The sequence below is a fragment of the Canis lupus genome, chromosome 2 (assembly GCF_003254725.2).
Source record: "Canis lupus dingo isolate Sandy chromosome 2, ASM325472v2, whole genome shotgun sequence".
In the NCBI taxonomy this organism is placed as follows: Eukaryota; Metazoa; Chordata; class Mammalia; order Carnivora; family Canidae; genus Canis; species Canis lupus.
Genome location: NC_064244.1, coordinates 45012316 through 45039518, shown reverse-complemented (window position 1 = coordinate 45039518; position 27203 = coordinate 45012316). Strand labels below are relative to the sequence as shown.

Genomic DNA, 27203 nt, shown 5'->3' with positions numbered 1-27203 from the left:
TTAAAACAAAAAACTTTAAAAAATAAAAAAAATAAAAAAAAATAAAACAAAAAACTTGTATAAAACTCAGTGCCCAGGTCTTTCCCCAGAGGAGAATATATATATATATATATATTAGGGGCACCTGGGTGGCTCACCTCGGTAGCTTCTAACTCTTGATTTTGGCTCAGGTCATGATCTAAGGGTTATGATATCGAGCCCTGTGTTAGGCTCCATGCTCAGCGTGGAGTCTGCTTGAGATTCATTCTCTCTTTATCTCCGCAACCCCTGCCCCTCTCCACTCCTCTCACTACTCATGTTCTATAAAGGATAAATAAATAAATAAATAAATAAATAAATAAATAAATAAATAAATAAATCTTTTTTAAAATGTTAGTTTTACTTTAACTTTCTCCCCTCATTTGCAATGTACTATTGTTTCTAAACAGTATGTGAAGGGAAGCTAATTAGTTTCTCATTTTGATGCTCCAATTAATACAATACTCTTTTAAAACTACTCTTCAGCTCAATTTACATAGCTAAGATATACAGATACACAATTTATACCAGTCTGATCTGGGCCTCCCTCTGATAAAAGGAATTATATATATATATATTGCCTGTCTTATATAGTGTAGATCTCCTTGAGAAACAAACAAAGTACTATTTTGTTTTATAGTGTTGGATTTTAGTAATCCATAATAGTGAAGTTGGGCTGACCACTGGTCTAATGAGTCTCTTCTGGATTAGTTCCATTAAGTCTGTTTCATGGCTTAGGACAGACAGCTTATTAATGGATGCTCTTTACCAGGCCACTTTTGTCCAGATAATGTAATTGAAGAGACTCAATCCCACTAGTGATCCAGAGGCAATCTTTATTGATGATATCACAAGCATGGTCTTTATATTTGCAAGACATCATCTCCTCTTTCCCCATCTCATGTTGCAAGAAAATTAGATTCTAATTAAAAGAACAGGCCCTGGAGTTGTAATAACAGGAGTTTAAACCCTCATTTGAGAAATCTTGTATCCTTGGGGTGAAATCAATTTTGGCTTATTATGAGAGTGTTCCCAATGTTTTTCAGATGTTAGAGAAAGTGTGGCAACATAGCAAAGTTTTGTGTATTCCGTGGGGCAGGTGTGGAGAATAAAACAGGAAAGACAAACATAAAAACAGAATCAAGTTTAATGGGATGTTTTAATTTTTTTAAATGTTAGTCTTTAGAAATAAATTTATAATAAAAAACATAAGTTTTACATAGGGTTGGAAAGCTCAGTATCAATCTGTTATATTATACACTATCCCAAAATTTTTAAATGGTTAGGAAAAAAGGAACAAACTTTTGGAGTACCATTTTATTAAATACTTATTTTTTCCTCTGGAAACAGAAAATATCCTACAAATTTTATAAATCTACATTATTGTCTTTTTTTGTTTTGTTTTGTTAAAGATTTTATTTATTTATTCATGACAGAGAGAGAGAGAGAGAGAGAGAGAGAGAGAGGCAGAGACACAGGCAGAGGGAGAAGCAGGCTCCACACAGGGAGCCTGACATGGGACTCGATCCCCGATCTCCAGGATCACACCCTGGGCTGAAGGCGGAGCTAAACCGCTGGGCTACCGGGACTGCCCTTTCTTTATGTATAATAAAAGTATTTTGATCGCGTGTTATTATTTGTATTCATATGCATTCTTAAACATCTTCAACCCTGTTATATGTTTGGAGGCTTCGAAGTTACTAAGGGAGGAAGGAAAAAAGTATGCCTTCTTCCAGAACTCGGCATCTGATCACAGAAACAGAAACAGGATTCTTGTATTATTATAAATGATGACAAAATGAATATCTTTGTGTGTGTGTGTGTGTGTGTGTGTGCGTGTGCTTGCACTTAAGCAGTTACTTCTGTAGAACGGACTTTTGCCAGTCAAAGGTATTTGTGTTTTGCATTTTACAAGTCTTCTAGGAGCACTTGGGTGGTGTAGTCCATTGAGAGAGTGACTCTTGGTTTGGCTCAGGTCATAGGGTGGTGAGATTGAGCCCTGCCTGGAGCTCCATGATCAGCACTGAGAATGCTTGAGACTCCTCTCTCCCTCTCCTTCTGTCCCTCCCCCATCCCAGGGGCATGTGCACACACACTCCCCTCCCCCAAAATAAATAAATAAATCTTTAAAAAAAATCTACAAAAATGTACTCCAAGAAAGTCTTTCCCAATCCCTGTCTCCACCAGTTGTGTATGGCTGTACCTATTTCCCACCCCCTCACCATCTCTGGATATTTTTAGTCTTCAGTTTTTACCAACATGTAGGCAAAATATCTCATTCTAATTTTATTTCTTTGGTTCTCAGTAAGATTGAACATCTTTTCTTTTTTTAAAAAAAAATTTATGTATTCATTTGGGAGAGAGAGAGAGAGCACAAGTGAGGGAGAGGGAGAAGCAGATTCCCTGCTGAGCATGGAGCCAGACTCTGGGCTTGATTCTAAGACCCAGAGATCATGACCTGAGCAGAAGGCAGACATTTAACTCTCTGAGCCACCCAGGCACTCATGAACAGCTTTTCAAATAGCTCTCAACTGTTTGTAGTTCTCCTTCTAGGATACTTGCTTGCATCCATTCCCCATTTATCTTTTAGGTTATTGGTCTTCTTCTAATTAATTTATAGGCTCTCCTTAAGACAACGATATAAAAGCCATACCACAACTATGTTTATAGTCCACCCTGCTAACTCACTTTGCATTAGTAATGTCTTAAGAAGCCTGTGTCATTCGGCCTCTTCATATTTCTATGCTATTGTTTTCCTGCTTTCCTGATTCAGCCTTCCCACCCCTGCAGTTAGCAGCTTAGATGGCAAACATTTGAGGATGGTAAGGGGAACAAATATGTATATGCGTTTTTTTTAAAGATTTTATTCATTCAGTCATGAGAGAGAGAGAGAGAGAGAGAGATAGAGAGAAAGAGAGACATAGGCAGAGGGAGAAGCAGGTTCCATGCAGGGAGCCTGATGTGGGACTTAATCCCGGGACTCCAGGATTATGCCCTGGGCTGAAGGTGTCGCGAAACCGCTGAGCCACCCATTGATCCCCTATATGTGTGGTTTCTTATATGCTATGTGGTTAACCTATATATTTCAATGTAATCCCAACACATCTAAAAAATCTGTACCATTGTTACTTTCTAGATCCCAAATATTAAGATTCAATGAAGGTGGGGAAATGAGTCCAAGGTAAATGAAGTGCTAAGAGACCTCAGGTCTGTCTGATGATATCAGAAACTGGTACTCCTACCAGCAGACCATGCTTTCTACGGTTAAAGTTTTCTTAACTGAGCAGCACACCTTAGCTACTTTACAGTACTCATGGGACTCTAAGGAGATGTAATACAGACAGAGCCAAAACTGAGGCTGAGGTTTATCCATCTCAAGCTTTGGCTGGGGACTAGAGTAGGGAGGGTAAGGCTCATTTTAAGAGGGATAAAGACATCCCTGAAGTGACTTGAAGAAGGGAAAGAAAAATGAAAAAGGCAATCTCAAAAGCACTGAGGCCACAGTGCCTTCATCAGTGAGCTGGAGCCTGCAAACTACAAATGTAGGAGGAAATGAGATAGTCCAAGTATAAATGGGAGGGCACCTAAGTGTTTGTGAACTGTTGAAGAAAAAGCCTCAAAACAACAAAACAACACAGACTGGAGAACGGTTAAGATTGATGGTCCCAAAAAAAAAAAATTAAAAAAAAAAAAGATTGATGGTCCCCCGTTATGGAATGCCATTCAAACAGTGGAATTAAATAAAGCAGAACTGCACACACCCTGCCACTAGGTTCTTCTGGCAGCAAGTATATTCAGACACCACAGACCTGTCTCTACCCACAGGGAAGAGGATTAGTTATACCTTGGCCTATTTATCAAAAAGCAAAAATATGGGTAGAAGATTACTAGAAGTGTCTTCTTGGAGTATAAAGGACAATTACGATAGCTTAGGCCACCAGTTTTTAGTAAATTCCATCTGGTACTTTACAAATTAGCCATTATTCTGCTGTTCTTATGAATGTGTTAGCCTGCAAACATATCATTGTCACAAATTAGTCACCTAGTGTTTCTCTGAAAGTGACTTAATATAAGCACACCCACATCATAATATGGAAGAGTAAAAGTTCTTGCTTGGTCCTCTAAATGGAATTCAGTATATGGTATGATTTGATTTCCAGGGGAGGGGTTTGGCACACCCAGCATCTTCTGATTTGCTAAGACTAGAAAGTGATTGCTGCCTGAATATTGACAGTATCATGTAATACTAGAAATCTCTTTGCTTTACCCATGAACTTCAAGAAAGAGCCAAGCCTATTGATAAATGAGAGATTTGCCAAGTGAACATAGCTTTTGTTTTTATTTACATTTGTTATCACAGGTGTCATTGCAGCTGTTATTTCAGTCTAAGAGTAGCATTTTCAATTTGGAGAATTGAACATCTGATTTTAAAGTGCTTTTTGTGACAGATGAGTTCACCCCCCACAATTTAGAAAGAGAAAGTGAGAAAACTAAAGTTTCCTATTAGACAGTAAGCACTAAGAAGTGCTCTTGCTTGGATTATAAGTATTTCATGGTGCAATTCCTCAGTGACGATGCCTCTGGCACAAGTTTGGAGCTGCCAAGTCAATAGTTGAACGTGAACATGAAAATAACTTACTGACTTATAACATGAAGTCTCAAGGTAGCGTGTCTCAGAGATGGTTGTTAAGAGGCTTGGGACTATCAAGTTGGTTCTGTTTTGCCCTGTTTGCCTGTTGTCCTTTTGCTCAGATCGACTCTCTCCATTATCACCAGATGATGGCTCTGACCAAGCACAAGGTCCAAAGGTAGAAAATGAACCTGTTCTCCCTTGTGCTTCTCTTTTCAGAAAGCACTTCACCCAGAAGTCATCTCAGCTAACTTTATGTCTCTTTGGCAGGTTTGTTCTTAGGACATAAACGAATTACTGCACATTAAATGGAATTAGACTGTTGAAGATTTACTCCTGAGACAGAATATGGAGCCTCTTTCTTTGATTACTTAGCTGCTTCAGAAAGTAGATTCCTACAAAATATAATGGGGTTTCTGCCAATAAGGAGGAAAGGAAGGTGGATATTGAGTAGATTACCAGGGATGCTAAGGGAACCATGATGTTAATCACATGGTTACGAATGTTAAAACTGAAATTTTAACAGTGAAGTAAACAGTTTTGCAGTGAAGCTGCATCTCAAAGTGTGATTCCAATCCTAAATTCCAGTTTTCAAAATAGGTGGCCAAGAATCAGTTTCATGACATTTGGGCCCCTGACACAAATGCCCTGAGCTCAGATTGAGACCATAAAAGACTTCAGAGAGGGAAAATGAAGAGTAATTTACAAAAAGGTGTTTGTTTTTCTTTTTAAGAAAGAGAGAATTGGGCATTGCTATGAGTACTACTTCACCCTTCCTCAAAGAAGGCTGTTGTCCTTTCATTTAAATCAAGCTCAGAGAGAGGATTCAGTGGTGGGAATCTTTCCCGTGGACCAGATGTACACCACACTAGAGAGACAGCTTGGCCTTACACCATTTTATGTCTTTCCCAAGAGAACTATCTGGAAAAAGCACTTGGACTCCAACAGCAAGAGTTTGTAGGGACTGGACTACTAGAAAACCAGAGGCTTGGTGGGGGGCTGATGAACGAGCAACACTTTGAAAGCAAAGCTCTGCCTGACTCATAGGAGTTGCAGCCAGGGAGCCCAGCGGGGATGTGGCTGATGAACCCACAAAAGTGCCCATGAGACAAAGAGGCAACTCTCAACATCTGCCACGCTCTCAATGCAAGATGCCATCTTATAACAGTGCCAATACAAGGAGAAAAACCTTCTCCTTCTTCTCATTGTCTTTTCCCATGTTCTTTCAACCTAGATTATTCACTACCAATGACTGGAAAGTCAGGATAGCTAACTTGAGCTAACTTGTAACACACACTCATCTTACTGCCAGCAGCTATAAGCAGGAAGAAAATATGAGTTGAATTACGTTCGGATTTTTGGATTACAATTTGGAATGGCCATTCTAATTTCTGAATAGAATCTGGATTGATGGTTTAAAGTGAATATAAAGCTCTGTATTATTGCCTGAGTGCCCAAAAAGTCACAAGACTTTCTCCATAAATAAAACTTAAAAAGGTAAAGAAACCCCAAAAAACATGTCTTTATTTTCAATAACTCTATTAGAAGATTGATACCATTTTATTTTTTAAAGATTTGTTTATTTATTTATTTATGATAGACACAGAAAGAGGAAGAGAGGCAGAGACACAGGCAGAGGGAGAAGCAGACTCCATGCCAGGAGCCCGACGCGGGACTCGATCCCAGGACTCCAGGATCACTCCCTGGGCCAAAGGCAGGCGCCAAACCGCTGAGCCACCCAGGGATCCCCAATTGATACCATTTTATAAATATTTTTCAAAAATGTACTGACAGTACCACAATACATTTGTGTCTCTACTTGCATATTTATCCTATTGTCCTCTAATATTTGAGAGGAGAATCAAGGAAAATTATTTATACCATCCAGGAAACATTCTAATCTTCAAAACACCTTGGGACTCCTGGGTGGCTCAGTGGTTGAGTGCCTGTCTTCGGCCTAGAGCATGATCCTGGAGCCCCGGGATCGAGTCCTGCATTGGGGTAACCCTGCATGGAGCCTGCTTCTCTCTCTGCCTGTGTCTCTGCCTCTTTCTCTGTGTCTCTCATGTATAAATAAATAAAATCTTAAAAAAAAAAAAAAAACAACAACAACTGTGCTCCAATACAAAGCTCTCAGTATAGGTCTGCTTGAAAGATGTGGGAAGCTGTAAGTCATTTGGAAAGTAAGGGAAATGGGAAAGTTAGTACAGGTTAGTAGTATTCTCCTGATCCCACTCAACCATCCATCACTTACCCTTGTCCTTCTTCAAACCTGCTTCCCTTCACACTCCTTTGAACTAGATGTTTAGGACTGACATTTACTCATTGTACCTACTGTCATGTACTCATACATACAGTGTATGAAGAGAGGCCACCAGGGAAGGGGGGAGGGGCTGCAACAGTCCCTTGATCCTTCTTCTGAAACTGAAATATTCAGTCGTGACATACAGTAGCAGTTCATCCCAAATGGCCTGTACCTGTAATCAATGGTTAGTTACTGAGGAGGAGAAAAGTGAGGTTTATTTTCATTAACTTTGTTCCTGTTTCCTGTATAACTTTCATTCTTTTAAAAATGAGGCAGGTATTTCAAAAACCAAGGAAGCTTGTTGAGGGTCCTGACAACAAAGCACCAGAGGCTCATCTGTCTACTCTCTCCTTTTTACTTTGGTTCCCGCCCCCTGCCCTCATCCTGTTTGATCACCAATCTAAAGAGGAAGAGTCAAACAGCAAAAGAGAAATCCTAACAGTAAATTTACTATTTGATCAGTTTTGCTGCTTTGTTTTGTGGAAAAATCTAAGGTTTGTTTGTGTCTTCATCCCCTTTCTCTTTCTTTTTGTAACTAAGAACAACAGATGAAATCATGTTATATTGTACTTCGAATTCTTTTCTACTCATTACGTGCTTCCTGTAGAGAAAAGTATAAGACATATAGCTAGGCAATTGGATTTCATATTAAGAGCTTTCTGTCTTATTCACTGTGGGACCTGTGTTATGTTTTTCCCATTTGTATCTATTTAGTGATTTGTATGGTCTATGGTGATGTTTTTAGGGGTGAAGTATGGCAATTTTAGAAAAAGATAGGCTAGTTGATAGTTTAAAATGCTGAGCATTATGAATTCATCCCCAAGTCAGAATTAAAAACAGCAGAGCAGAGGGTATAAAATGCTAGGGGAAAAAGAGGGGTTCTATCTCAAGTAGTCAGCTAGTATTTAATAACTGGCCTTGAATTTATTTTGTGCTCAAATACTCAGAATGTTTTACTAAGTTATCTCAAAATGACTTCATAACTGTGTTCCAAAATATTGAGTTCTGGTTTTAATGCATTTTAATATTTTGAACCTTTTAAATAATTGTGTTAAAATAATCATATATATGCCTCTTTTTCCCTTAAAAAGGAATTATACCTTTCAAGTACTAAATTTTTATATTCCATAAAGCTAATGAAATTCACAATATTTTTCTCTCTTCCTTAATCTGCCTGTTTCTCTCTGTCTTTTGCCTCCTTATCTGAAATGAATTAATGTTCAGTGAAGAAAATGGTGAAAGGGGTTTGAAAAAAAAGCAGCTAATATTTTGCCTGAGCGTGTACTAGACGTCAGTCACAGCCAAAGAATGCTCTCTCCAGAACCTCTGGATGTGGATCTAGCTGAAGATATACTAATTGTTAGTTCCTCTGTGTGTGTTTTAATTTAAGCCTCTTGATCAAGTAGCCATTAATTCAATGTCAAGCCAATTCACTGTGGTGATTCAATATTACAATAGAGTACTAATTTTAAATTGCTTTACTTTTGGAGGGAAGGAAAGGATTTATGAACAGTGAAAAAACATTTCCTATATGGTGACTCGTCCAGTTCAGATTTTGATTTCAAGGAAAAAGAAATCAATTCAGACTAGCTTCTGTCAAAAAGCAGGGAATGCAATTACTATAAAGACCCTAAAATTCATAGGAACAATGCATCAATGGGCCTCATTGGACTTGCAAAACCTGATCATTTAGGCAACTCCTTTTTCTGTGACCATATAGTCTTCTGTTCCTGTTCATCTCAGTATTCATGCTCTTTAGAATATTAATATTCATTACCCAGTGGATGAGTCAGGTGGCAATGGGTCAAGTTTTCAGACATATTCCAATCCGGTTTTATAAGGGTAGGGTATGGGGATGCCTATAGCTCTTTTAGAAGGAGCTATAGGCAGACATAAATAATCATGTTTGGTATAGCGATTGATTTATTTATAATCATCATTGATTCAACAAGTATTTCATGACCACTTATTATATCCCAGACACTACTTGAGGCACTGGGGATACAGCAAGGACAAAACAGACCAAAGGATCTCAAGGCTCCTGTGGCGTTTACATTTTTTTTTTAAGATTTATTTATTTATTTGAAAGAGAGAGAGAGAGAGAGAGAGAGAGAGAGAGAGAAAGGGACAGAGGGAGAAAATCTTTTTTTTTAATTTATTTTTTATTGGTGTTCAATTTACTAACATACAGAATAACCCCCAGTGCCCGTCACCCAATCACTCCCACCCCCCGCCCTTCTCCCATTCCACCACCCCTAGTTCGTTTCCCAGAGTTAGCAGTCTTTACGTTCTGTCTCCCTTTCTGATATTTCCCACACATTTCTTCTCCCTTCCCTTATATTCCCTTTCACTATTATTTATATTCCCCAAATGAATGAGAACATATAATGTTTGTCCTTCACCGACTGACTTACTTCACTCAGCATAATACCCTCCAGTTCCATCCACGTTGAAGCAAATGGTGGGTATTTGTCATTTCTAATAGCTGAGTAATATTCCATTGTATACATAAACCACATCTTCTTTATCCATTCATCTTTCATTGGACACTGAGGCTCCTTCCACAGTTTGGCTATCGTGGCCATTGCTGCTATAAACATCGGGGTGCAGGTGTCCCGGCGTTTCATTGCATTTGTATCTTTGGGGTAAATCCCCAACAGTGCAATTGCTGGGTCGTAGGGCAGGTCTATTTTTAACTGTTTGAGGAACCTCCACACAGTTTTCCAGAGTGGCTGCACCAGTTCACATTCCCACCAACAGTGTAAGAGGGTTCCCTTTTCTCCGCATCCTCTCCAACATTTGTTGTTTCCTGCCTTGTTAATTTTCCCCATTCTCACTGGTGTGAGATGGTATCTCATTGTGGTTTTGATTTGTATTTCCCTGATGGCAAGTGATGCAGAGCATTTTCTCATGTGCGTGTTGGCCATGTCTATGTCTTCCTCTGTGAGATTTCTGTTCATGTCTTTTGCCCATTTCATGATTGGATTGTTTGTTTCTTTGGTGTTGAGTTCACCAAAAAGGAGAATTACAGACCAATATCCCTGATGAACATGGATGCAAAAATTCTCAACAAGATACTGGCCAATAGGATCCAACAGTACATTAAGAAAATTATTCACCATGACCAAGTAGGATTTATCCCTGGGACACAAGGCTGGTTCAACACCCATAAAACAATCAATGTGATTCATCATATCAGCAAGAGAAAAACCAAGAACCATATGATCCTCTCATTAGATGCAGAGAAAGCATTTGACAAAATACAGCATCCATTCCTGATCAAAACTCTTCAGAGTGTAGGGATAGAGGGAACATTCCTCGACATCTTAAAAGCCATCTATGAAAAGCCCACAGCAAATATCATTCTCAATGGGGAAGCACTGGGAGCCTTTCCCCTAAGATCAGGAACAAGACAGGGATGTCCACTCTCACCACTGTTATTCAACATAGTACTGGAAGTCCTAGCCTCAGCAATCAGACAACAAAAAGACATTAAAGGCATTCAAATTGGCAAAGAAGAAGTCAAACTCTCCCTCTTCGCCGATGACATGATACTCTACATAGAAAACCCAAAAGTCTCCACCCCAAGATTGCTAGAACTCATACAGCAATTCGGTAGCGTGGTAGGATACAAAATCAATGCCCAGAAATCAATGGCATTTCTATACACTAACAATGAGACTGAAGAAAGAGAAATTAAGGAGTCAATCCCATTTACAATTGCACCCAAAAGCATAAGATACCTAGGAATAAACCTAACCAAAGATGTAAAGGATCTATACCCTCAAAACTATGGAACACTTCTGAAAGAAATTGAGGAAGACACAAAGAGATGTAAAAATATTCCATGCTCATGGATTGGCAGAATTAATATTGTGAAAATGTCAATGTTACCCAGGGCAATATGCACGTTTAACGCAATCCCTATCAAAATACCATGGACTTTCTTCAGAGAGTTAGAACAAATTATTTTAAGATTTGTGTGGAATCAGAAAAGACCCCGAATAGCCAGGGGAATTTTAAAAAAGAAAACCATATCTGGGGGCATCACAATGCCGGATTTCAGGTTGTACTACAAAGCTGTGGTCATCAAGACAGTGTGGTACTGGCACAAAAACAGACACATAGATCAATGGAACAGAATAGAGAACCCAGAAGTGGACCCTGAACTTTATGGTCAACTAATATTCGATAAAGGAGGAAAGACTATCCATTGGAAGAAAGACAGTCTCTTCAATAAATGGTGCTGGGAAAATTGGACATCCACATGCAGAAGAATGAAACTAGACCACTCTCTTTCACCATACACAAAGATAAACTCAAAATGGATGAAAGATCTAAATGTGAGACAAGATTCCATCAAAATCCTAGAGAAGAACACAGGCAACACCCTTTTTGAACTCGGCCATAGTAACTTCTTGCAAGATACATCCACGAAGGCAAAAGAAACAAAAGCAAAAATGAACTATTGGGACTTCATCAAGATAAGAAGCTTTTGCACAGCAAAGGATACAGTCAACAAAACTCAAAGACAACCTACAGAATGGGAGAAGATATTTGCAAAGGACGTATCAGATAAAGGGTTAGTTTCCAAGATCTATAAAGAACTTATTAAACTCAACACCAGAGAAAATCTTATAGCAGACTCCCTCGATACGAAGCTCCATATCACGACCCAGGAAATCATGGTCTGAGCCAAAACCAAGAGTCAGACACTTAACCAACTGAGCCATGTAGGCACCCCTGGAGTTTACATTTTAATGATAATCTTTAGCCATCTATTTTAAAGATAACTGGAATAAAAAATGGAGCATTAATGTCTCCAAACAGTAAATACAAGATGTTGAAATAACAGTGCACGTGTCTGTATCTATATAGTATCTATATTATAAATATAGATAATTTGTAAATATCATAGTCATATTTGCTTTTAGTTAATCCTCTTAACTGTCAGTAGTGTTAAGTGACATTTAAAGTGTCAGTGTGAGTGTGCATATGTATGTGCACTGGGAGCAGCACTTGAGACTTTTGCCTTTTAAATGTCATCTGGCTTGCACACCTTGATGCAGTCACTAACTTCCTATTAAAATGACTATGAAAATAAACCGTCCAAAAAAATACAGTTGAAAAGTCACTAAAACCCAGGATTGATGGTGATGATTCATTGCTAGAGAATTAAAGAACCAATAAATTAGGTTGGAAATATATATATTATTGTTATACATAAGATGAATATATATTATTAATCTATATATTACTGCATCATTACTATAGTAGATATGAAACTAAAGAAAGGAGATATACCAGCAGACGCAATGATGGATCAAAATTAAGGAGTTAGAGTTTACATGTACTCACATATTTGAACTGGAGTAAAATAAACACTATCACTAAAATACTATCATCAAGATGTGTGAGCAGAAGCTTCACTGTGTATGTAGGTAGACATAGCTCATAGCTTTAGTGTTGATAGTTCCAACTGGGAATGAGTATTGCTTCTGACCCCAGTTCCAGTGATCCTGTGGACCTGGAAGAAGAATGAATTATTTATTCATTTCTGTTTTTAATACTTATTAATGCAGCTAAAAACATGGTATGTTTGAACTCGAATATATGTTTTGAATTTGACTATTTACCTTTAAGGTTTAAGTTTGGATTTTTGAAGTCTATCAGAGATTCTATATAATAAATATTAAAAGCTTAAGTTTTATGTTCCAAGACATAGATATTAAGAATCATTATTCTTCCTAAATTAATAGTAAATATAAAAAATACTATTTTTTTTTACATTTTTTATTTAAATTCAATTTGCCAACATATAGTATAACACCCAGTGCTCATCCCATCAAGTGCCCCCCTCAGTGCCCATCACCCAGTCACCCTGTCCCCCACCCACCTCCCCTTCTTCAACCCCTTGTTCATTTCCCAGAGTTAGGAGTCTCTCATGTTCTGTCTCCCTCTCTGATTTTTCCCACTCATTTTCTCTCCTTTCCCCTATAACTTCTTTCACTATTTCTTATATTCCACGTATGAGTGAAACCATGTGATTGTCCTTCTCCAATTGACTTACTTCACTCAGCATAATACCCTCTAGTTCATCCACGTTGAAGCAAATGATGGGTATTCGTCTCTTCTGACGGCTGAGTAATGTCCCATTGTATATATAGACCATATCTTCTTTATTCACTCATCTGTCGAAGGACATTGTGGCTCGTCCCACAGTTTGGCTATTGTGGACACTGCTGCTACTAACATTGGGGTGCAGGTGTCCTGCCATTTCACTGCATCTGTATATTTGGGGTAAATCTCCAGTAGTGCAATTGTTGGGTTGTAGGGTAGTTCTATTTTTAGCTTCTTGAGGAACCTCCACACAGTTTTCCAGAGTGGCTGTACCAGTTCACATTCCCACGCACAGTGCAGAGGGTTCCCCTTCTCCACATCCTCTCCAACATTTGTTGCTTCCTGTCTTGTTAATTTTTGCCATTCTCACTGGTATAAGGTTACTAAAATATTTTTTATCCTCATTGGTGTTTTAATTATGCAAATAGTACATGGTAATATTCTCATTGAGAAGATTAATCAATTAAGAAATATGGAAAGTAAAAGCAAAATTATTTTTTAATGAGGCCCACTTTTAGTTCCCTATCTCAGAGGTAATTAATTTGTCCATTGTTTGGTATATATCCTTCTGGTTCTTTTCTTCTGTATTGGCATCAATCTATATTTATATACACCTGCACATTTAAAATCATATTAACTGTATCAAATAAACCATATTAAGATACTATTCTGAAAACCTGAGGTTTTTTTTTTCACCTGCCAATATTCCAGATATTTTTCAAAGTCATTCTTGGGAATCTATAATAATCCCTTAAATGTGAGTTTTTTTTTGAAACTGGGCTTTATCACATGAGAAATATTTTTATTCCTTTGAATTATGAAAAAAATATGATGTAAAGCCTTTAGAAAAGTTAAAGGTAGGAATAAAATATAATTCCACTTCCGAAGGGACTTCAAACATTATCTCATTTTTTTTCTCCTATTTTTTTTCCATTTCAATTTAAGTAAATTGCAGACCCAGTAAAGAGCCTATATTTTATTACATTTTCTAATGATTGGATTTAAAGTATATGTGAACAGCATTTAAAAAGCTCCCTTCTCATTACATAGTATTTTTCTATAATTTACCCGAGTAAGTTAAAAATTACAATAACCTATGAATTTGCTATTATTTCTATGTTACAGATAAGGAAATGGAGTCTCACGGAGGCTTAGTGAGCTGTTCAAAATTACACAAAAGTAAAAGGCAAAACCTGAAATTAAAGGCTCATGTTTTGAGACTCTAAGACAGAATGCAAATTCAACTTTTTCTTTTCAAAGTTGCTGTGGATTTTTCCACATTTGATTTTTGAATAATAATATTAAGTGCTTTCTTTGTATTCTAGCATTTAGGGATTCTAACGCTTGTATTTCAGAAAATATTAAAAGTGGAATTTAGCAAGCATTCTGAATATCTCAATTATGAAATGTATTGTGTTTGATAATAGGAGAATTTTTTTTCCTCTAAGTGTATTGATTTATCATTTAAGCTGAGAAGGTGATGATTCAAAATGACTTGTATTAGTTACATCATGAAAATTTCTACCAAAGCCAGTGTTGCTTTTGGGTGATCAAAATAGGTGATCAATGATATTTTACCCCCACTTTTCAATTATTGGCTGTATCCTTGATTATAGAACCTGTAGAAATTGAATGTACTCACAACTTGCTGAAACATATTCCCTCTGACTCTTAGCAATTAGAACCATGGCTTCATGAAGAGCTCCTCTTCTTTCAGTTATAAATGTACTGAAGTTATAAACGCCTTCAGACTTTGCTAGAACTTGCCAAAAGTGGGAATTCATCTCTAACAACATGGTCATCAGTTAACATTTACCAAGTACCAACAATGTTTTTGGTGTTACAAATACATGGAGGAAAATGCTGTTTCTTTCCAGAGGGATTGGTTTTCTGTAAGACTGGGAGAGAAAATACGATCTTGAATGTTTTCTCTACTGGGAGGTAGGGTTGGGGAATGTGCAGGCATCTTGCATCTCATTCTACATATTAGAATGCCACTGTCACCTCTTTATTAATTGGTAATATATGATACAGAGAACAAATATTGCATATGTATACACACATATATGCATGCCTATGTAAGAAGTACACAAAAATTCCATTTTTTATTGGAAATTTTTAAAAAATATTTTTCTGACTTTAGGTGAAAATCATATCCCCCAAGATATCCAATGACTGTAGCTTCTGTTTCCTAAGTTATAATCTATTTATGCTACAAATATAGAGAATGTGCTTTTAAAAAGTTTGCAGAGGTATTTGCATATATACATATTTTTATACAAAATCAATATATAGAATAGAGGGGTCAATTTTCTTCATTCACAGCTAAGAGACAAAAGTTATTCAGCCTTTCAAAAATATGGGACACTTCTATAAAATATCTGAACTAATAATTAGTATTAATTAAAGATTAATAAGAGGTCACCTTTTAGATACTTGTCAGTTCATATCTAAATCTAGAGGAACTTTTATTATCTAAGTTAATAAAGAGGCAGTCATTGATTTTAGCTGAATGTGACGGTGACAGAAAGATATACCTTAACAACTGGAAATATCGTTCCATTCTGAAAGTGAAACTCAGGGAAATCAGTGAGGTAAGTCATTACACACTCCCTATCAGATAAGTGACTGAAGTTCAGAAACTAGGGTGTGTCTGTATTATGCTGTGCTTGTCTAACTTCAGCGTTTGTATTATACTTCTTGTGAGGGAAGCCTGTCGGTTGAAGGAGTTTGAAGAGAACGGAGTCTTGAAACTGACAACACAAGATAAGAATTTGCCTAGAAAATGTAATCTTGTATTCCTACCATTTGGTTTCTTTAAACACTTTTTAAGAACCAGACCCCCTTTTTCAAACCAAACCTTGAAATAAAACAGGTAGAAGTAAAGGGGCTCTGGTTGAAACCTGATCTTCCCTTTGCCCTGCAGTTGCCCTGTAGTTGCAAAACCACAGCACAACCAGGAATTGAGTTCAAAAACCATCAGCCTTGTAAGCATCATCCCCTAGCCAAGAGCAGGAGAGGATTTCAATTACTGGAAAAGGGTATGGTGACACTAGCTAGTTAATACTTCTCTGATTCTGTAAAATCTTTCATGAAAATGCTGGTTAGAGTATTGTAGTTTACACTTTATCAATAAATTGATACTTTTTTTGTTTGTTCCTCATCAGCCTCATATGATGATGGTTCATGTGAATCTGTCCCTGAAAGGGCGATTACTCTTGTGCTTGCTGTGGGATTAAGATTTTAAAGAGAAAAAGAGAGAGAGAGAGGAGCCAATCTTTGTGCCAGTAGAGCTAAGGCTGCACCATGGCTGTAAGGATCTCAGCTAGTTTGTACCAGTCTGTGATGCTCAGTTAATAATTAGCCCTCCTTTAGGGGGGCTGAGATCAGCAATAACAGTAATCTTTTATATATATTCCTGGGCATTTCATAGAAGTTCCATGAAAGGATGACTACCTTTTAGTAGAAAAAACAGATTTGTATTTAGTCTATCAGTGTTACTCATCTTTGAGACTTTTTTTTTTTAAATTACAGACCTATTATTTCTGCCCCAGTGTTGTTTCTTGAAGACTATGCATTTATAAAATATTAAGTCTTGTGAAGTATCAGTTTGTAAAACAGTAGTCCTAACTCTGAAGACCCTGTTTCTAATATACATGGAATAAAAATGTTGGAAATAAGCTATTACCGTCCTCTAAGCAAGCCTATTCTTTTATATATATATATTGCTTTGAGTTTTCAAAATACTCAATTTAGGATTGTTTATTAATGTGTAGTCTTGGGTTCTCTGAACTGTGAGATAAATTTCATTTTTTTCTTTGTTATACCTCAAGCAGAAATTTGGCTTTTCTGCTATTTATCATAGCTTCTCAGTTGTGTGTTCTTTCATTCTAATTTGTTATACTGTATTCTAGAGAGTTGCATATATAAAAACAGAAATAAAAAGCCATGAAAAGTTCCCCTAAAAAAATTTCAGTTGAAATCTCCTTTTGGTTTAAATATGTTTTAATTTTACATCTCCTTTAATAATCTGCTAGGTAAATCATGTGTTCTTTTACTTCCACAGTGCTTTGTGTGTACTATTGCCCACAAATGGGAACAAGTATAGAATGTCAAACTGGGTGGTAATTGAGAAATATTTAGAGATATTTTAGGTATCCTGTGGCCCATGGGCATTGCTCTGGCATATGAACAGAGTAGTAGAATGAACTAAAAAATAGTAAAAATTAAAAATATATATTAAAAAATTCAAATAAATGGAACCGATTATAAGGAAAAATCAATTTCTCCATCATTTTGTAAATATTTGTACTTACCCCTTTCCACAGAGACCTTCTTTTTACACAGTGTGAGGATTAAGTATTGGTTTTGAAATAAGTTAGTGTTCATCAGCAGCAGCATCAAATAAAACACTGACCTGTTGGTCTGAGCTCTTTCCCAGATCTACTGCTAACTGCTACTGATGTGTGATAATGAAAAAATACTAGCCTTTTGGAGACTCATCTTCAAAATTGCCACAACAAATATCATACTCTCCTCAGCATGATTCTGTAAGGATAAAGTAATACCTGTGAAAATAATTTTTTCAAAGCATTAACACTAATGCAAAATAGTATTTTTCTTATTATAGAGACCCAAATAATATAGTAGTAATTCATGCAGGTTCTGGACCCAAACTTTCTTGGTTCAAATCATGACTCTAATTAGATGTTTGACCTTAGGCATGCTATTTAATATCAGAGTGCCTCAATGTCCTCATTTATAGAATGGGGCTCATAATGGTCCTTACCTAATGTGCTGTGAGGATTAAGTGAGATAATAGTGTAAGTCTTTAGTACAGGGCCCAGGGGCAGCGGGTGTGAGGGCCTTGGTAAGTTTTCCTTGCTCTTAAATAGTAATATTTAAATATGTCATAGAATATCAAATATTGAATTACTCTGTGATGCTCAATTCACAGGTTGCAAAGATTGTCAAAAATAATTCAGATGGAAATTTTCTGGTTCAGATCACAAATGACCTAATGGAAGAGTTTTATTTCCTTTAGAAAAAGGAGGTCGTGAAGACACTGCCTAGGCTACAGAAAATCCCTAAATATATTCTCAAGTTTCTTTCAAGCTGTGGTACCATCTCAACCTACACATTCAAATGGCTTTGAAAGGACTCATTGAGTTCTTCCTCATCCCAGGAATACTTCCATTAGGATCATCATTTGATCAAAACTAAAACTCCCCAAATTGTGGCAGTTTTCAAGACTAATTTATACCTGGTTTTGCATTTGTGGGAAATACCTCCTTCTTCCCCCAATTCTTGGTAATATTTTCTGTGATGACAGGGCCTCGCTAGAGAAATCTTAACCTTATAATGGCATGATATGTTAAATGTTGCCAATATTCCATTTAATATTAAGCAATTACATAACAGCTTTTTTAAATGCCTGAGTTAAAACCGATGCATTCATATTGAGTACACTGCTACTTGTAAGGTCCATTCTCCTGCTGATCTTCAACAAACACCATTTAAGTGCCAACCTACTATTACAAGAGTTTACTATTTTATTCTTGCTCCAAAATGGCATCAACAGTGATGGGGGGCTTTCAGGGGATTGCTGAACAGAATTTTTGCAACAAAGGGTAAGCTTGAGGAAATGCAAAATATCAACTGTAGGCATTGCGATGCTTTATCTCAGCACTCCTCAACTCTACACACCCCCTAATCAAACAAGCAGCTTTATGGCATGCGCAATTGCAACTGAAGTATAACCGACTTCCGCAGAACTGGCTTCCACAGGATTTCCTGTCCAAAAATTACTGTGTGGTCATCTGTAGCCAAATGCTTACAGATCATTAAAGTTGACAAGACACTCCTAGCCCTTTTTTTTCCTTTTTTCTTTTTTTCTTTTCTTTTCTTCTCTCTCTCTCTTTTTTTTTTTTCAAGGAGACAAAAATGACCAAACCCTGTCCTTGGCAAATTCTCTGTGGACTTCTTTCATTCCCATTCTTTGCCCTGGGTAGGAAGGGAAAAACAAAAACAAGCAAACAAAAACCCTCCCTTCGGAATATCTGTTTGTTCAAGGTGTCATTTTCCCTGGGAGGTTATTTACTGATTTCTTACTGCTTAGCTTGTCGTGCCTGGTAATGACTTACTGAAGGAAATTGGCTCTTCTGGACGAGCTGTTCCTTTAACCCCTTTGGCTCACTCTTCCTTGGAGGCGAGCAAGGGCGTGCTGCAGTGTCTGGGAACCCACCTAGAGGGCCCCCTTGACGCCAGCACATCCCCTGTCAGGCAGCAGTGTCTGCAGCCCGAACGGGCTGCTGCAGAGTTAACGTACAGTACCCCGGAGCCTGCAAGTGTCCTGAGCTGCTCAGAGCCCAGGACAGACAGACGAGGCGGCTGCGACGATTCCAAAGGTTTTGCTGGAAATTCGGAGCTGGGAGACCCCAGCAGGAGCCTGTTGCCTTTGTGTTTCAAAAGCATGCAAGGTCTGTATAGCTTGGGCGTGAGAATCTTTCAGAAGATGTCAGCGCATCAGAGTAAATGACACCTCTTGGGGAATTGAATTGGGGGTAAGAGAGAGAGAAAAAGAGAGAGAGAGAGAGAGAGAGAGAGGGAGAGAGAGAGAGAGAAGAGAAAAGAAAGACAGCGGGGGAAGAAATTCTTAGACAACGTCTGACTTGCAGCCGTGAAATTCATTTTCTTTCCAAGGCAACATAGGAAAAGCCCGCACATGGTTTTGGTAACAAATTAAAGGGGTTTCTGCAGTGAAAGGATCAATAGCTTAGTCATTTTACTTAAGGAGGGCAGTCCGCCTTATTATGGGGTTAGGCAGCAGGGATGAATTTCCTCATGACAGCACCTTCTGAAGTCATGATGGTAGCTAATGGTAATCCTGTCCTGCAAAGCAGAAATTGCTCCTTGCCTTCCTACTTGTGCCGTTGAAAACCAGCAATTCTGAGCTTTGGGAAAGAAGTTGGCTTTGATTATACATGGTTTCTAGCCCCTCTGCCCAGGTCTTTGTCCAACGTGTCTCAGAAGGCAGCGCTGCGTTAAAGTGACCACACCTGAATATGTGCCTAAGAAAGAAGAAAAAGCAATATTCATTTCTAAAGGACAGCATGGCAAAGCAACCCGAAGTTTTCCATTTCCCTTCTAACACTTCTTTAACAAGGATAACAAGAAACTGTCTTTTGACTCCTTTTTTCCCACATTCCAGAGTCCTTCCTGAGAGGATGCACTAATTTACACTCTAGGCAGTTGGATTTTACCAGGACAATATTTGCCACCATTTAGGATTAGCGATTGAACTGGTTATTTTAGTGTGTTGACTATCTAGTGGAACCTAAATGGATGGACCCATACCTGCAGTGCTCTATGATATTTCTTTTTTGAAATCCTGGAAGGGCTTTTGTTGTTGCTCTTTGTTTTTTTGGGGGGATTTTTTTGGAATTCAATACTTGTTGCAATAATTGCCCATGATAGCTGCTCAAACAGGAGAGTTGGAATTCATCTATGAAAATCACTACATGTAACATATGAGACAAGGAAAATATTAATGACAGAAGATCTGCAAACATGATGCACGTGAATAATTTCCCCTTTAGAAGGCATTCCTGGATATGGTGAGTAAATCGATACCCCCCCCCTTCAGTTTGTAAAACTCAGAATTATAAAATGCCATGACAGGTGCCAGAGGTGAATTTTTCTTGAATAAGAATATTGGTATCAAGTGAGGATGAAAAGTGAACAATGTTTAAAACCGAAAATTGTCTGAGAAAGTAATGGTTATGCAATAACAAATTACTTGTTAATATAAAAGCATCCCAAAATAAGAATTCCAGTATGAGGGCATTTACAATTGCCAACAGTTCACGGAGAAAATATAACCAATAATTTAGAGAATACAGGTATTTAACTAATAAATAAAAGAAAAAGGGAGGTTTGGATTTTTTTGCTTCTTTTCTATTTTCCTTTATCTGAAAATTCCCTGGGGAAGGACACACATGTATTTCTGACATCTGGTGTCAACTAGCTTGGCCTTAGGTCTTTTTGATTTTCCAGAAGAAGGTTAATGGAAAACTTAGAATGTTGACTCAGTTTTAAAATAATGCTAAGATGTGTTGATGCCTTACATTTAAGGAATTTAACTATTTAGAAGTTAAATAACTATATATTTTCTAATATAACTATTTAGAAATATTTCTACCAGAATGAACCGATTTAAGAGAATTCTAACACATGAATCATGAAGTCTTCAGACTCTTAAAGAATTTGCTTAGTGCATTGATATTTTGTTGTGTATTAATGTTCAGTGCAATATATTAAGGTCCCAGGACATGTGACATCATGTACCATTTATTAGAGTTTATGACTAAATGTGTATGGGAAATCTTTGCTGAGGGTATTATAAGGACAGAGCTCAGTATTTTAAAATTGCTTGTTTTTACCACACCTCTAGGGTTGACTGGATTTAAATCTCATAGCAAAAACTTTGTCATTGCTTGATAAAGGCACATTTCAAGGTTTTGTAGCTACTAACATGGTTTGCTTTGAATACTGCAATGTGTCTGATTTTGAAAATATGTTTTCCAGGTAAATGTTTAGGCTCGTCTCAGGATAAATAATAAATATCAAAAGAGAGGTTTCTGGGGTCTTTTTAAAGCTACTTTTTGACATTGTCTCACATGAAAGCTTCCTGGTATCTCAAGGCTCCGCCAAAATCATCTGCTGGTTTGTTATAGACGTTTGAGCTTGTTAGCTGAAAGTCACTTGTAGAGAAGGGTGGGTGACATCCTCTGTCACTCTGGGAAGATCCTCATTTTCTATCAGTACCAGATACATCCAGAACTGATGCTGTGGCGTATCTTTCTTCTCTGCTTTCCAGAGCCACCATCCCCAGCCTCTGATGTATTTGGGAGGGAATCTGGGTGACATGCCTGCAAACCTTAAAGCCCCCTTCCTTGTGCATCACCAGAGTTCCCAACTCAGTGGGACCTTGGGTTCCATGGCCTTACTGGGCCTGATGGTGAGATGCTGGCACCAGAAATAAGGTCCTTGTCATTCTTATAGAATCAATCACATAAATAGTCTTTAACCTTAAAATAAAAAGATCTTGGAAACAGTCCCTGGCACATAGTAGGTATTTGTCAGAGACTTATTTTTTTTTCTATTCCTTTGGTTTTTTCAAGGTTAATTTTGTAGCTATTGCAATTTGTTGAGGGGGGAAATTATCGTTCTCATTTCTAAAAAGTGCACTTTGCTGTAAAGCAACAGTTTTTGTCCTAAGTCCGGTTGTTTGGGTCCATTTGTTTATGGTGCAATAGGTAGGATGCATGTACTCTCTAAATACCTAACATTCTAAGCACCTCCTATGTTGTTATATTTACCTCACCTGTACTTTCAGCAGGAAGGAAAGGAGCTACTCACTCTATAGTTTTTGAAAGAATGCAAATGTGCTTATTCATGCTCCTCTAGGTCTGTAAAATATATGTTTGAAAGCTGTATAGAGAAGTTGAGAGTCCTGGTGGTTTTCCTTTGTGCCTGAAGCTAGGTAACCCTGCACAGACTTCGCTGCATCATGTGCCAATTTGTTGTTGTTGTTATGACCAAACTGAGCCAATGTGGAGTGTGAGCGTTCTGTATATCTGTTCTTGCCTGGGCCCTGTAGAAGGATTCATTAATAAGACGTTGACCTCAAAGGAAGAAGGTTGTGGTTTTTTCCAGGTGACCCAATTAATGTTGTGTTTGGTTCTCAACTTGCCCGATTGTTGTCTTCCTCTTATTTATAACCTCACCTTTCAATACTGCACTAAGAGATTCTAGGTGTTTGTTGACAGAAAACCTTCCTTCCCTTTGTCCTACTGTAAAAGTCCCTATTGGATTGGATTCCATGCTCATGAATTACTGTGCTGAGAGGAAAGGATTTGCCAAGTTGTTCTCCTTTTCATCTCCATGGGTTCTCTTTCCTCATTCTCACATATCGGTCTTTTCTTTTTTCTTTTTTTTTCTTTTCTTTTCTCCCTTCTTTTCTTCTTCTTCTCCCCCCCCCCCTTTTTTTTTTCACAAAGGGACATATCAGAAGTTGGCAACAGATCAGCACCAGGGACTGATAAACATTTTAAAAGAGATGTGTGCTTTGGTTTGATGAGCCCTGGCTCAGAACAAAGAGGTGCGTGCTCTTTTTGCTCCCTGCTTTTTGAGGAGCAAGGAGGGAAAATTGAGATCTAGAGTAGTCTTCAAAAGTTTATCAGAGGTAATGATTCAAGTAGAAGCCTGTGTATAGTGCTTCCACCTTGGACTCTCATCCTCTTGTCCTAGGGCTAGTGTGTTGAGAATTGAGCAATAGTAGTGTTACAACTTCATTGTTTATTGGTTACAAGTTAAAGTTAATAACTGGTCTGATTAATTGTCTTAATAGAACACTAACCTGTAAGTGCTAAGAGAGTGCTAAGAAGAATGTGCTTTTCTTGTTTAAAGCTACATTAGAGATATTTGCTGGAGAATTTTATTGCGAAGGCTTCTTTCCATTACACTTGTTGACCTTTTTACTTCCAAGCCAAACAAAGATTAGGGTTCGCCTCAGTAGGTAAATAAGTACTATATAGCTCTTCTTACTCTTTATTCTGGCTGCTTGTGAGAATATATTGATAGTCTGGCAAGTCAAGAATGGGTCTTCTTACATGGTTGGAAAAAGGGAAATGAAAGTCCACTTTCTAGGAATTTAAATTTCATTATTAGCAAATAAGAGGACTCTTCAGAGGCATCATGGCATAGAATCATACTCAGGGGTCTAACAAGAATGACATAACAGTGTGCCAATACGTCTGTAGATTTTTGCCTTACATGAAAATATAACAACTTTGTGTTATCTGAAATGCTATATTTTTAAAAGATTTTATTCATAAGAAACACAGAGGCAGAGACACAGGCAGAGGGAGAAACAAGATCCTCGTGGGGAGCCTGATGTGTGGGACTTGATCCCAGGACCCCGGGATCACACCCTGAGCCAAAGACAGATGCTCACCCACTGAGCTACCCAGGTGGCCCTGAAAATGTTATAATTTTATGCCAGAAATGCTAGGGCTATGTTGAATGCAACTGAATTGTACACTTTTGAGATTTAAGGGCATACTTTATTTGAATGCCTTTGCCTTCTTTTTGTGATAGACTCAAATGACTGAGAGAAGACAGTGAGAAACAGAAGCCAACGGCCCCTGCTATGGGAAGCTGTACAGTGCTGCTATCAGCATGCTCCTGTAGGAAACCTGAGGAAGCTTTGGAATTAGTGATGGTAGATGATGATTAACTATCTTGCCTATTTGGTGCTTAGGATTTAATTTTTTAAAGGCTACCCGTTTAAATTCTTTTATCCAACTTTATGTTGCTGAGAGGTGGCTCCAATCAAGAGGTAAAATAGGGTGATTATGGTAACTTGACTCTACACTGAGGCTTCTTTTCCCTTTTTTCTAGGCCCCTACATCCCTTCATTAGTCTTGCCCTTCCTCCCCAGGTCCCCAATAAGGTTTACTCCATCAAGTCACGGTTTGGTTGTTCTTTTGTAAACCAAGGGTTAAACTCGTGTACTGACTCATTTTGTTTTCTTTGATCTAAATCTATGGAATGAAACAAGATATAAATCAATGTATCAATAGTATCATGTGCATATGATTTCAACAGCAAACACAGTGAATAAATAATCAGAGAAAAGCAAGCTGGCCTGATTCTTAATTTGAGGATCATCCTTCTCATCGGGCCTCTCAGAGTCTCATCTTTCAAGATTTTCTTTCCTTCATTTATTGAAACCATAGAAACTCAACCCAGAATTGCATTTTCTAGAGTTTATGTTTTGGCCAGTATAATAACCTCGCTTGTCTTATGAGAATTTTAGCGAGTGGGAGAAATGATGAGTCTGATGACTATATGCAGTTGACTATATGCATGAAGTCTCACACAAGATAATAGAGCTCTGCTCATTTTAGTCAACCTAAAATTTCTGCCAGTGTTTGTCTGTCTTCTAATGAGATTTCAGGCCTTTGCTGATCTTGCTTCAGTACCATCTCTTCCCCTGAGTGACAAAACTACCCATAAATTCTGGAATACTAATACCAAACTCTCAGATTGCTCCTGAATTCCTGTTATGGCCAAATACAATTTATGGCCAATGGAATTTAGGTAGAGACCATAATTATACAAACTCTTTTGTTCACAAATCCCCTGCACTGGATCGTAAAGTCAGCCATTGGTTAAGGCAGAAATTCAGGTTTAGATATAATACAGCAGAGATTTTTCTTTAGATGAAATATTGATCCTATTAAACATAATTTTTCTCTAGGTTTCCTATTTTATTCTCTTTTATTGCTTCTAGCTGCATTATTCTTAGATTCTGTTAGTAATATCTTATGCTTTTAAAATAAAAGTAATTTTTTTGTAAAAGTTGATTTATTGAACAGTGTGATAAGAGAGTCAAGTGGCCCTTGGTCATATCAGCATATGACCACAACGTAGGGAAATGAAATGTAATTTTTAGTCTAAGTAGACTTGGTAAAAGAGTGCACTTTAACCTGCTGGCAGGTTATATTCTCAATGGGCTGAATGAGTGGCCTGTGTCAGAAAGGTTTCAGACAATACCTACAAAAGAAAGAAAGGAAGAAAATATCCCCCATCATGTGAAAATGATTGGCTATGAATGGGATGTTTTGCTTCTGTTTTCTTCACTTCCCACCCTTCCCCCTCCTTGTTTCTATATCCCTTTTAGCTTCCTGTTACTGAGTTACTTCCACTAATGTTTAGCCATCTGGGTTCAGAGAAAAATAGTCAAGTAAAGGAAAAAGAAAATAGTTCAGAATTCTGGGAGGAAGAACAACCCAAGGAGGGAACCTGACAAACAGTTTCTTACTTGCTTCACATTAAAACTAACCAACTAACTAACTAACTAACTAACTTCCTTCCTTCCTTCCTTCCTTCCTTCCTTCCTTCCTTCCTTCCTTCCTTCCTTCCTTCCTCTCCCTCCCTCTTTCTGTCCCCCCTCCCACCATATCTATACTTTACCTCTTCCTCTTCTCCTTTGATTACACCCCACAGACATGAATGCTCATCCATACCCTGTCTAGCTCTAGCATCATTGCCATCTTTTTTACAATAGCTTCAAATGCCTCCAAGCCATAAATTAACTGCTAGTCCCGTTTATCACTCGATGGACTCTTGGACGGTTTTTCTAGTTGTTAGAGAAACCAGCCTGTAAACATATTTAAGATACTTAAACCAGAGATTATACTGTGTGCAGTTGTGGGATATATATATATGTTTTCAAGGATGGAGACTCGGGACTTTATACCATTAGGTTATTGGCTGGCTAAAAACAAAACCAAAAAACCCCCTCAGGTTTCTAAACTCTAAATTATGGTGATAATGCTTTCTGTGACTTTGTGAAGGCTCTCTAAGCTCTCCACCCCGGTATTTCCCTGCTTCCTGTTGATGAGTAGACTATTAAAGAAACTCTTAGCATATGGGGAATAATAATTTATTAGACTCCTAGACCATGGCATACTGAAACCTCTTGAGTGAATTTCTTTAAATATAGGTAAATATATAGCCATCAGATACTCATAGTAGCAGTGAACACTGACTGAATGCCATTCCCAAGCCTCCCACCCCTGTGCATGCCCCCCGTTTTCACATAAATTGCATCATTTAATGACAACAGTAACTTTAAGAGGTGGGTCTGATTTGAATCCCTGTTTGCAAATGAAAAAAGGAATGCTCACAGAAGGCAAGGTCCAATATCTATGATTTAGGGTTGCTGACCCACTCAAAATCAGGACTGGCCTCATTTTGAAAAGGTGTGTTTTTATCGCCATATGTTGTTCTGTGGCAGATGTCTTAGCACTCTGTCTATGGACCTTCTGGAAAATAGATTAGCAGAAAGAGCAGAGCAAAGAAGCAGTTTCACTATGGTAGTTAGCAAGTTGGGTAAGTACGGGGGATGCCTAGTGAATGTCGGTGGCATTTCCCTGAGAAACCCTTCCTGGTCATGTTCGTACATGACCTACACCTCAACCATGTCAGCAGCTCTTTTTATGTTTTCTCAGAATGAGAATTTTTTTTTTCAGAATGAGAAATTTAACAAGGAATTTGAGG

The 27203-nt window shown here is 37.8% G+C and overlaps 1 protein-coding gene across 38 annotated transcripts in view; it reads left to right on the top strand.

Moving 5' to 3' along the window:
- Positions 1 to 27203, top strand: part of PDE4D (phosphodiesterase 4D) — a 1438885-nt gene that overhangs the window by 863814 nt on the left and 547868 nt on the right. For 10 of the 38 annotated variants that reach the window (XM_049097745.1, XM_049097763.1, XM_049097762.1 and 7 more), the window contains one exon: positions 9962 to 11019. The exons of 27 other annotated variants lie outside the window; for them this stretch is intronic. In XM_049097745.1, the coding sequence (XP_048953702.1) occupies positions 9998 to 11019 (1022 nt within the window). In that variant the 5' untranslated portion in view covers positions 9962 to 9997. Of the gene's footprint in view, positions 1 to 9961; positions 11020 to 16592; positions 20690 to 27203 lie in introns of those variants that run through there. One more of the 38 variants, XM_025448323.3, reaches the window with a different exon arrangement.